This window comes from Toxotes jaculatrix, chromosome 7 (genome assembly GCF_017976425.1).
Source record: "Toxotes jaculatrix isolate fToxJac2 chromosome 7, fToxJac2.pri, whole genome shotgun sequence".
NCBI classification, from domain to species: Eukaryota; Metazoa; Chordata; class Actinopteri; family Toxotidae; genus Toxotes; species Toxotes jaculatrix.
Window position 1 is genome coordinate 10,193,203 of NC_054400.1, and position 12,783 is coordinate 10,205,985.

At 39.5% G+C, this 12,783-nt stretch overlaps 1 protein-coding gene across 1 annotated transcript in view; it reads left to right on the forward strand.

The window, feature by feature from the left end:
• oxct1a (3-oxoacid CoA transferase 1a) overlaps window positions 1-12,783 on the forward strand; it is a 41,944-nt gene that overhangs the window by 21,865 nt on the left and 7,296 nt on the right. The window contains exons 10-15 of the mRNA XM_041042055.1: window positions 262-356; window positions 1,042-1,090; window positions 1,585-1,657; window positions 2,576-2,651; window positions 9,879-9,968; window positions 10,874-10,954. Of these exons, the coding sequence (XP_040897989.1) occupies window positions 262-356; window positions 1,042-1,090; window positions 1,585-1,657; window positions 2,576-2,651; window positions 9,879-9,968; window positions 10,874-10,954 (464 nt within the window). The remainder of the gene's footprint in view (window positions 1-261; window positions 357-1,041; window positions 1,091-1,584; window positions 1,658-2,575; window positions 2,652-9,878; window positions 9,969-10,873; window positions 10,955-12,783) is intronic.

Below are 12,783 nucleotides of genomic sequence, written 5' to 3' on the forward strand. Positions count from 1 at the left end.
TTTGAGTGGCTAATCTATGAATAACCACTCAGTGATTTGTGGACCTGTTCTCATTCCCCTATCAATCAACATGACATTTTTGGGATCTTAGGAACATTAGGACACACACATGACAGATGTTTTGAGCTTGTTCACACAATATGACAACATGACTAATGCCTCCGAGGTAGTTGAAGAGGAGGCTGTGTGACGTATATTGTATATTATTTTCATTGCATGAACAAATGGAAGAGTTACTGTCTTTAACATAGTGCAAATCAGCTAACCTGGGTATTGGTATCCCTATGTTGGCCAGCAACTTTATAAAACCAGACATCACCGTACACCTTCAAAGTGAAAATGGAATTCTGGGACTGGTAAGACACCTACAGAGAGTTTTCTCTCCCCTCAGTTTTGAGTGCTTTGAATCTCAACTAAACAAGCTAACAAGCAGCATATTTTCTGCTCGTTGTGTAGCCAGTTGTTTTAACCAGCAGTAAACATTTTTGAACTGAATTGTGCTCTAAGCATGAAGCAAGATGAATAGCCATTCATTTGAGCAGTATCATTGCTAGTTGGGGCCCTCATTTAAAATGTGCTAAGTTTGTTATGTAACAGATTGTGGCAGTGTGACACTTTCTCTTCCATTTTTCTTTCTCACAATCATTATTTGCTGGCTGAGCCTTCAACAAAGGCTGCTTCTGCTGCTATGGAATGACTTTCCAATCAGTTGTGTTGACAGAGGAATGGAAGTGCCTATGCTAATGCCTTATTTGTCAAAGTTTCTTTTAATTATAAGTGCCAGTTATGCAAGGGTACCGCTCCTCTCCTCTCCTTTCCTCTCCGCTCCTCTCCTCTCCTCTCTTCACTCTTCTCCTCCAAAAGGATTGCTCCCTTTGTTGAACACAAAGAAAATCAATGTCTCATCTAATCAGAGAAATGTGATTGTGCCTGTCTCTCTGTTGAAAGATCATGGCTGGTCAGGCTGAGTGACATGTGTGAGTGGATGTGTGGCTGCTCGCCTGTGACACGTTCGCTTATCTTCATTTCTCTTGTTTTTAGGGCCCGTACCCCACTGAGGATGCAGTGGATGCAGACCTGATTAATGCTGGTGAGGGTTACCCTAATCAGTACTTCCCAATGATAAATTTCTGTGTGTGTGGGTGTATATATATGAAAGATCAAATGCTGTGGAAACACTGGTATAACTAAATTATGGATGGATGAAGAGAGCTTTTTTCTGTGCATTTCTACACTGCACACACACATTTAGATGAATGCATAATACAAGGTACTGATCATATAAAATTGTATTCAGATTTGCATTTAAAGTGATATTAGTATATCATTGACATATGATACCTCTGGTTTCTTTTTCACTCTCACATCAGTATTTAATGAATGCACATTCTTTTCCATTCATCTGTTCATTTATTTTTATGTATTTGTTTAATGTTTTTTTTGGTCAGTTTACCTTCTTTGTGATCATGTTTATATGTAAGCTGAGTTGCTTTTAGATAAACGTGTTGTTGACAAAGTTCACTGCTGTGATAGACTCCAATATTCTGTTCGAAAAATCAAATATGTCAACTCTCTGTTCTGTAGGAAAGGAGACTGTCACTGTGCTTCCTGGGGCTGCATATTTCTCCAGTGATGAGTCATTTGCCATGATCCGAGGGTAACGCCATTGGACATAAGCTTTGCAAACTTATTTGCTGATTGAAAGTTTAATATGCTCGACATTTACATGGATTTATATGCAGACAGCTTATTAACGCTTAAAATGTTTTTCATACCATGAGTCACTTCAGTGAGCCTGTTGGTTCAGTTTACTCCAGACAAAACAATAAACACTTTTATAATTTTATCAGCAATTTTTCTCTTCCCTAGTATGTCACCTGCACCATAAGCCACCTGTAACCATTAAGCAGGATCTGACCACAGGGCACAGCTACAATTTGCGACACTAGATATTAATAAATAGCTACTGTCACCAGTACAACAAGACAGCAGCCTTGCCAATATTCCCAAGGTCCCTGGTTCTTATTGATTTGCCAGCTGTCTGAGATTGCCCACCCGCACTCCCTGCAGCATCAGTTCTGTTTGTCCACCCAGTGGAAATCCAATACTGCTCATAAATAGCGCTGTCCAGTCACACTGGTGGGGACCAAACGGAACCACGCTGACTCTGTGTGTGTTTGCGTGTGTGTATACTGACGTGCAAACACAGTTAAGAGTCCAGACTTGCTGAAAAAAGAATAACATAACATAACATATGGTGGGTTGTGAAGCATATTCTCTCAAATAGTGCACCTGCTGCTTCTTGTACTGGGATTACATTTATACTTGTACTTCGTAAACTTCATCACATCTTCATCTCTGTATGTTTGTGTGGGACCTCACACCTGTGTTGCCTGATGCAACAGGGAAATAAGGAGAGATTAGGATACTAAATAATAATTTACTGTAGGCAGTAAATGGAGTAAATGTGGCAAAACTGCATTCCTGTTTTTTTGATGAGTGGTCTTGTGAGTTCATAAGTCGAACTGATTCTGAAGTTTACAGCTGTCCTATTCTGTTGTGTCATTCTCTTCAGGGGGCACATCAACTTGACAATGCTGGGAGCCATGCAGGTGTCAAAATATGGAGACCTAGCCAACTGGATGATTCCTGTGAGTTTGGTTTTGATAGCAGGCATGCGTTACCATCTTCCAAAGTCTTGCTGTCTGCTTCTCTCTACTCTGCTGGGTTTCTATACAACATCAGTACAATTATGTTGAATTGCTTTTTGAATATGCTTTTTGGAGCTTATAATAATTTATTTTTTTGAGGTACTGGCAGAAAGGCATTTGCTCTAGTATAAAGCTCCTGGTTCTTGTGGAAGCCACACAGAACATGGCATCAATGGGTGTAGGGGGTGTTTGTGAGTGCTACAGTATAATGGGTGGCCAACATTATTGCTAGACGTTTCATCAGGTCAACTGGTCTTAAGACCACAGTGGCCACAGTTGTCCTCAGTGATTACTAAGGTCAAGAACCCATTAAAATGCTGTTCACAATGTGAGAGGGATCAGCCAGAATGCCCCCCACCAGCACACAGCTGTTTTCTGCTTGACTGAAATGTGCATGCAAAGTTGGTTCAGCCGGTGCATCATTTTGTGGACGCATGTCTTAGAAGCGACCAAGTGTTTACAGCCACTGAAGAGTGCTGAAGATGTTTACATGTAAAGAGAGAAAATACATTCATTATTAAACATGATGTATATAACATATATAAGGCAGCTCTGTGCACAACAGTACTGTCATTGATGGTGATCTCTGAATTTTGTTACAGTTTATTTTCTCTTTACCTCTCTGGTTGTACATGTTTGTCCATGGTAATTACTAATTAACCAGTTCTTGATTAAGTATGTTATGTGGATATTGAAGGCCTGCAGTGGAGCTGTTATGCAGAAGCGGGGTTTATCTTGTTTGGCCATTCTAGTGTTGGACAGTGTGAACAGCAAAATAATGCAGCAGCACAGGCACACATACCTCTGTCCTCACCTACGCTTCAATCTTCATTATCCTCTCTTTTGAAAGGATGGATGAAGAGAATTACATTTCCCACCTTCTGTGATAATGAAAATTATTCACTATCTAAAGATGGGTACATAGCGTGAAATTGGAAATGTTTTACGTAGGAGTCGGGGATGCAGTACTCTCAGCGTGATTATGTTGATTTTGAACGCTCTTAATATGCAAAATGCAGATGAACATTTTCCAGTTGAGGGCTCTGAAATGCTTTTACATCTCCACTCAGCCTGAAACATCTGGAAAAACAATAGATGAAGAGAAAGGGGTAATAGAATAAAGGATGGCATTTTGGATTTGGTGTGCTATTTTATCATTTAGCTGCTGGAGCTTTATCACGCTGTCCTACATGTAGGGGTCCTGCACTCAGTTGTTCACGGAAGATGCAGACACTGATGTTTCCTGTCAAATGTACCTCCTCACAGATTTCTAATGGTCAGCCACACACTGTTTTCTAAATGAGAACCATGTTTGACTTCTATTGACTTGAATTTTTGCTTAGGTTTTCACTTGCTCCATCAAATCTGAGAGGAGTAAACAGATAAGATATTTTAAATGGAGAATGGAGAAATAACTCAAGTTGAGCAAAGCAATAAAAATGTATTTTGACAACTCAAATACAGCTGTGTATTTTACAAAATAGAATTGTTTGCTAGTTGTTGACTTTAAACAGAGAAAAGAGCTACATTAGACATATATTCCAAACCCCTGGAGGCTCAGTATAACTGCAGCTTAAGTGCTGCAATAGCTCAAGCTACTGACTATTAAAATGCAGTTACTAGCTCAAGTGCTCATGATAAGGCCTGATGGCAGCTTTAATGAAGGAGCTGCTTAAGAGCATGGTGGTTTTTTCTTAGAACTTCACTCGCGTTTTCTGCTCTATCATAAACAGATTTACCTGGACATGGTTGCCAGCTTATCATCAGTTAAAGATGTCCTACTAAGTATTTGTAGTAGCACAAACCTCTCACTGTCTGTCTGTGTTTTCGTTCCCCATCCATGCAAATGTGTGTGAGCTGCACTGGCCATTTTTGGCAGCTTAAAAAAAAAAACTCTGCGATATGACTAATTCATGTGAGGATATGACAGATCAACCGTTACTTTTTTATTATTGCCACATATTACAAGCTTCTACAGAGCACATTGTCCAGCGTTCATGAACCTCTGGTTAGAATTTCAGGTCCATAAGAATTTAAGTATCATTAGTCATTGTTGGGAAGGAAAACAATGTTTGCAATTTGTTGTGTTAAATTACCTGTATTCAGCAGTTATACGCTGTACACAGTTATGTTTTCTAGTTACTTTGAACACGTCCATTGTCGTCCTGTCAGTCCTGTCTCAACCTCTGAGTCTTGTCATTAGTTGTCTGGGTAACGAAGGCTTGTGGCAGTCCGTCGCTATGTTATTAAATAGAGAGCCATTTGTATCAGACAGCGGAGATTGTCAGAGAATTTGAGGGGGAGAGAAAGGAAGCCAGTTGGTAAGTGGGAACTCTTGGATTGTGAAGGGGGTCATTTTCTGTGGTGTTTCTGCCACTGACTGGAAAGTGAACACTTGCACAACAAATGAGGAAATTGTATTCTGTTGTCATGGCAACACAAAAAATGCAAGCAATCCCTAAGCATAGTAAGAGAAATACAGTGCTAGTCAAAGTATGCTTTTCTCATGCATTAGTGCCACAGCTGCATATTTCTGAACACCAAATCCCACTGTATGTCACGGAAACAAATAGCTTCTGAATCGATTATTTTGGCTTGTATGGGCTTAAAAGGCAATTGAATTTTTGTTTTCTTAATGTTCCTTCTCGAGACAGAGGGCGTAGAGTCTTTGGTATGCAGACGTTGCTTTGAAAAAATGTCTGAGTTGCTGCACCTGTAAGCTCGTTACCCTGGACAGATAGACAAACACTATTATGTATGTAAAGTTTAGTAAACCACGGTATAAAAGCATTTTTACTGCAGTTTCACTTCTCTCCCATGCTTACTCTTTCAGAATGTCTAATAGGAAAAGCCTTTGTTGTGTACCATTGGTGGCTCTCTAAGAAAACCTTGTTGGTTGAGTGGGACTGACTGTGTCATTGCCTCTGCTCTCACATGTTATGATAGGTGTCATCTCAGCAGAGCTTCAACTTCAGAAGTCATGTGTTATCTGGGTTCTGCACCACTGATACTGCCTCCTGCAGTCCCCCACATTATCTCTCACTTTTAAAGCCATTATATGAATGAATGTTGCATTGCTTACATCTTCTCTAACGCCTATTTAATTAGCATATGTGTAGGCTACTGTATATCTGCTTCTGGCAAGGATTAATTTCAAAGAGACACTTCAGTAAGCCAGCAAAAAAGTAAAATGGATGTTTTGCAAAAAAGGGTAACATCTTTGCAAGATTTTCTCTTTACTGGCTCTAAAGTGAAACAGTGAAATAACTACAAAATTAACATAAAAGTGCCTTTGAATTCGAAAATGGAATTTCACATAGAATTAGGTCTTTGGTAATATGCTGTGCAGCAATGCAACCGTTCTTCCCAAACAGTATGTGTGAATGTGTCCTTGTCAGTGTATTTGAGCAGTTGAACAATAGTTTAATAGTTCAGAAGAGAGATGCTTCACAGGGTATTTTCATGTGTTTTTATGTTTCTGCTAATGAAATGTGTCTCAATGCACACTTTCAGGTGTCCTAGTGCCCCCATGGTGCTAAGATTACAGCAGGCAAACGGACACAATCATAGTGGTGAGGAAATTAAAAACCTGTGGGGCTTCAGTCAGACCAGAAAGGTTAATATCATCAAAGCTGTGTTAATTAAATGACTAAATTACACTGCTCTTGTTGGTGACTTAGGTGCAGGACATCTCTTTTTGTGGATATTGTTCGACAATATATTCATTCCATTTGAGCACTTTCATTCAGGTTCAGCTGGTCAAAAATATTTGAAAGTCTCCATGAAACAATCACTTTGGCAAAATAGTATTCCCTGAATGTGGGATGCCTTCGATATTAAGAAGCAAGCAATCAAGAAAGGTCCAGTTTTTGTCTGCCACAATTGCAGGTGAGCAGGTTTACAGAAGCATAGCAACCAAGCCCAGCTAGACAAAACATGTCTATCAGACAGGATTGAATAAAATCACTTCAATGAGCAGGATGAAATATGTTATTAGCTTATCCCATTAAATTCATTCTTCATCACACACATACAGATCATGATAAGTGACTTTTGCTGCATGGAGCAGCTTAGATCAAAGTGGGCTCAGATAACCACATGCAAAGCTGTAAATCACATGCAAGAAAAATTCCAGTCTTCCTGGCAATATAGGTCACTGACAATAATACTCAGTGAGCAACAGAGCCCATACCTGTCTGAAAGTCTCCACAGTAATGTTATTTTATTATGGTGTTTCCTGCATAACAAGGTCATGTGCGTTGGTGAGACATATGACCATGTGTGCACATGTACAATCAGGCACTTACACAAGCTGTATTGTTGATCCCGTATGCTTAGCTGCTGTCATTGTAGTGAAACACAGGCATTATAACTGCATCATTTCATTTCAAAGTATCTGTCATTCAAAAATTAATGGTCTATGTCAAATCCAGTCACTTGATGCCTGCAATTTCTGCTGCCAGAAACATATGGCCAGTTATTTTTCATAGTGAAGTGTGGGTCCATTAGAAGCCCCCCCTCCTTCTATTGATCATAACCAGACAAGTAATTTAACTCAGATGTGTTAATTCTTAAAAACAGATTCCCCCATTGATTAACAGCAGCTAGGTGGAGTACATTAGCGAGTGTCTGACTCAGACACAACTGTAAATCAAGATTTGCTGCTAGCAGGTCAGACAGTGCTATCACCCTACGGCCTGTGCACACACCACCTAGCTCTTTGACCATCAGAAAGTGCATTAACATTGATCATATGAAAAAGAACACTCTTTCCTTTTGAGTATCGTCTTAAGAGTCACTATGTGTTAAATGAAAACACTGAAGGAAGAAAAAGGTGGAGAGAGCCATGTTTTATTCATGGATGTTATGTGAGCTGTTATAGTAGTCCACTTTCAATTGGTGTTCTATACAATAATCCAGTGAAGTATATGAAGCTAAACGCAGCCTCCTTGGTATCATATCATATCATATCATATCCTCAGTCTATGCTTTTCCCCTACTTCCTCTACCCCACCTCCCCTCTCCCAGTCCTCCTTCCGCTCTCTGTTGATATCTTCTCCACCCAGCTGGCCTCCCTGGAGGCAGACAGTATCCTTATGATGCACCACACTTGGCATATATATCCTCTGGTTATCGAGCAGAAAGCAAAGCAGGCTCTTCTCGTGATTGATGAGCAAATGGGATTTTAATTCAGTTACTCAGCCATCACCCTGTGGCCATATCTGCATGTCAGCCTTCCTTATTTGGAAACCGTCTTTACTGGGAACAATGAGGGACTTGAAGACAATTTTTCGCCCCGACTGGCAGCTCTGTTGCAGTGATAATCTTTCAGATGGTTTGCTTTTCAGATTGATTCAGATTTTTCTTTTAGGTGTACTTTGTTTGGCTCCTCTTTTTAAAATAACACACACTCTGATTTTATTTTAATTATGGAAGAAAGCATTTATTTATTTTATTCATTGAATATTCATTCATACTCATTGAATTGTAACAAGACAAAGCTTTAGTGCACTAGGTTCTACATGGGAGATTTCAGAGGTTTTTAAGTCTTTAGTTTGACCATATTATTCAAGCAACTCGTTTAGGAGGTAAAGTGAAAGAAATGTAGACACTGACTATTGAAAGGATGCTTCCTGAGGTTTGCTTTATTGTGGATTTTTTTTGGGTCTGCTCTCCACCCTGCTTACATTTCTTTGCTTTTGACATTGTTTTTCTGCCTTAATAAGAGACACTGGATATTTGTGGATCGTAGAGACTGTGATAAAAGAAACTATGGCCTACCATCACATTTTATGACACTTTTTAATCAGTTAACATTAGACTTTAATGGTTACTGCTAACTGAGATTTCGCATTTAATCTAGGTTTTCACCCAGCTATGTTCTTTAGATGCTGTGAAAGCCCCATCACAGCATCTAGATCACTCTTAAAATGGTACTGAATTCATCAGAATACTAAACACTGAAATTCTGCTGCATCTTAATGCATCCTTGATACCTCTGACCGTTAAGTACATGCACAGAATGGTGCTTCTCAAATTGTACCAAGAACCAAAAGTTTTGAAAACATCACTCCCACACTTAGAGGCTCGCTTCACCCAATTACAAAAAGCATCTTATTCCACTCACCTCCAGCGGTATTTATCTGCTTAGATAGCTCTGGTTTAATTTGCTCTGGTTTTGAGATATCTGTCTTTGACATTTCTGCCGGCGTCCAATACAAAGGTGGCGAGTGTAATTTAGTTTGTGATTCACAGCATAGAAAAATTACATTCAACATGTCTTGCCAGAAACAGCCTCTCTGCTTCTCTGTATAATCCACAGAACATGCTGCCAACAATTTTCATTGGAGCTACTTTCTGTCAAACTGTATTCTACCAGAGAAATGGTCCCCATTAAAAGTTGAGTTTTAAGTTTTGCAATTGAGTTTTGCAATTCTGTGGATTATTATAACACTGGGTATGTTCATCTTGCTTCTCAGTTCTAAATTTGTGCCTAAGATTTGTTGAACTGGACTATTTGAAACTGGGGTGCTTCATTTTACATTGTACCAACTGTTTCTTAAACTGCATCTAGCTGTGCTGCTGCCTCCCCTCATCAATTAAGTTGAAAAGTTCGATATTGTAACCCACAGGAGCAATTATCAAAAACTACTAAAATATGATAGAAAATTTTCTTTCATTTTCTTTCATTTTTTTTCTCATTTTCATGTATTTTTTTTGTGCATACTGTGGATATTAGCAGTTCATCTTTGTTTAGCAGACCTTTGCGGTGTTGTTACTGTTACCTCACCACATTTTTCTGATTCTAGAGATTAATTTTAATCTCAGCCTCCTGTTCTCTCTCTCAGTTGTTCTGGTTCTTACTAGCACAGGGATAAAATTAGGCTTTACTAAGCACAAAACATTACAAGATGTCCTTGCACTGAAGACACAGATCCACAGAGGAGCTTTGTACACTTTTATGCTTTCTTTTTGGGAAGGTTATGTACTTGAACAGGTACAGTAGAGAAGAAGGTAGGTAAGAAGGTATATCTGTCATTTCTGCCCACCCTTCTGAATTAATACTTCTGTTTACTCTTATTCTGTATGGTTTGTTGTGTTTGTTGTACATTAAATTTTGTGGTAATTTCAAATAAATCTTAGTCTATTTCTATCGTCCATTCTTAGGGTAAGATGGTAAAGGGAATGGGAGGAGCCATGGATTTGGTGGCTAGCGCTGGAACCAAGGTGGTAGTCACCATGGAGCACTCAGCTAAGGTCTGTATACGTGTGTGTGTGCCTTGTACCACTGTTGTTCTCACCAACATTATTTTTTACAAATTACCTTGAAAGACCCATTCCCTTTCTCAGGGATCTAGGTCAAATTAAATTGGCAATTTTCTTTCTTTATGTTAGTACCTTCACCAGCATACCTTATATCCACTTCCACAATAATGAGTGTAAGTGTTATGACTAATTAAGGACAATTCTGTTAATGGGTTGCTTAATTCCTCTTTACCAGAGAGTGCTAGCTCATCCTGATGAGGTTCTGCACACAAACCATGTCATAGCTAATTTAAATACAAGACTAGAATTGAACTCACTGTGTCAGGAACAGCTTATTGGTTAGACTAGTGCTCCAGCTGGAGATGAATAACCCCACGGGGCTTCTGACAAAAGCTGTAGGCAATTCAACTCAGTTGGTTTACTTTTAGACAGTCCAGGCCAATATGATGCAAGGGCAACGTAACATTCTGCATTCACACAAGCATGCTGTTTTTTGCTAATGGGAGCCTGTCTGGCGCCCAGCTATAGTCCAGATGGTGCAGCAGGTGAGCATAAATTTACTGCCCTGAAGCCTGTTTTCATTCATGATGGGGAAGGGGGGGGGGGGGGGGGTGTTGATGTAGGATGTGTGCCTTTCAGGCAGCGTCAGAGGCATTTGGATGTGTGTGTTTGGATTTTCTTAAAGATGACTATAGGGAAAACTGACATATACACTGAAATGGAATATGTGCTGTATATCCTTTGGGCATAGGATGAGTGTTCGTAACCATCTGCATCCCTGGATACAGTAAAGTTTAAGCTGCATGCCTGAAAATAATAACAAACTATTAATACTTAACTGGGTAACTGACCTCTAGTTTAGTCTTTTTTGGTAACCAACTAACCTTTTCTTTCAGGGAGGAAAACATAAGATATTGGACAAATGCAGCCTGCCTTTGACAGGGAAACAGTGTGTGGATCGTATCATCACAGAAAAGGTGCGTTCATCTGTTTTGTTTATTTTATATATCTTTTTTACATGCAAATATGTCTTCATCTTCCTAAATATAAATTGAATGGATGGATGAGCCATTAGTCATAAACTTAGAAAGTTCTTGTAATACTGTGCTTAATTATGGAAAGGTATTCTCATTAATTGTGGGTGAGTCCAGTTCTTTACCTGGTGATCATTTTAGTCAGTTCTTGCTAATCCTTGTGAGAGAATGATCTAACTTTCTGCTTTTTGTCGTGTTTAATATTCATTTATAAAATCTTGCTTTATTTGTTTTTTGTCGAGAGGTGACTGTTCACCTTGCAAGGTATTGCAATTTCCCATTTTGCAGTCATACGTGATTGACTGAAACCACATTTTAATAAGCTAACTTTGGCAATCAGTGGGTTTGCATTCTTATTTTATCATAGCCAATCAGTTCCCTGAATATATGAGCAACAAGCAAGGCACACAGAGACAGTGGGCCCAATGAAACACAAGACACACACATTGTATCTTTGTCTTTCAATTACATCTCCCTCACAGGCACACATACAAAAAACAAGTGCACGCAAGCAACTGATAGATTGATATGATGCAACAGTGTGACTAGGGTATATGGAAATTACATTTATTCAATTAACACTAATTACATTTGTTGACCTTGTTAGTTTTTTAATTTTCATAGTTGGGCTAGGGTTTCCCTCTTAATGTATTTTGTTGATACTCCAATCCCTGCCTCTCACAGGACCCTGAGGTGGGGATGGGAGGATGCTTGTTCTATGGTCTGTTGGGTCCTCAGTTTCCACTGCTAGAAGATTTTTTTCATGCGTGCCAAGAGAGAATGGGGGACTTTGAATCTGAGTGGACCATCTTCAAAGTCTACTCAGTGTTCTGCCCAGAAGGTCGTCTGGGGGCCTTTGGTTTTCTCTTGTTAAGATGCCTTGCTTTTATTTAAAATCGTTTGGACCTGATTACTCAGGACTGGTAGGGCGGACTGGAAGTGAAAGAAAAGCTTAAAGAGACTCTTGAACCCAACTGACACGTCCTGTGAGGCTCTTCATATTTGTTTATTTGTCTTGCAAGTTGGGGACAGTACCTATGAATTGGCAAGTGGGGGTGTTGATTCCCATTTTTAAAAAATTACACCACGGGTTACTCTCTGGGAAATCTTGCTGCTCAGTCTCCTTTGGAAAGCTGATGGAGCTTACCCCGAACAAAAAGCTCCATCTTCTTCATTTGTGTGTGAAGAGCTCTGTTTCCACTCTGCTTTTGAATTTCATCGGCTCCCCACAGTTAAACGCATGGTGTGATGGAAGAATTTTACAAACCTGATGGATAAAGCCCAATTTACATATGCAGTCGTACTTCGTAGCACATATGGTGAGGAGGGAAAAAAAACTCAGAGAAAGAGTCTAGGCATAGAGGAGAGGAGGATCAATTATTCACATTCCTCTAGAATTGTAATTCCAGCCAAATGGGGATATAGTGACAAACATTCCAGTTACAGGTAAAGCTTATCCTGTCAGAAAAGTGCACAAGATAGTCTGAGTAATTTTCTTGTAAGCAAAACCACAAGGAATGAAGATGGAGGGTAGACGGTAGTTAGAGGGAATGGAAAGCGGAGGTATAAATGCTCATCAGAAAAAAAGGTGTGGGGTTGGTTAGAAAGAAAAAAAAAAGTCCAAAGAGAGGTTTCCAGTAGCTACTAGAGGTTGGTGCTGATGTAGTTTTTGTGTCCTTATGTACTCTGGTCAATTCCCTGTTACCCTCTGGTGGTTACTGCCTTTGGAACTCGCTCATTGAAAACATGACCTGTCAGGGGCAAAGTCAGAC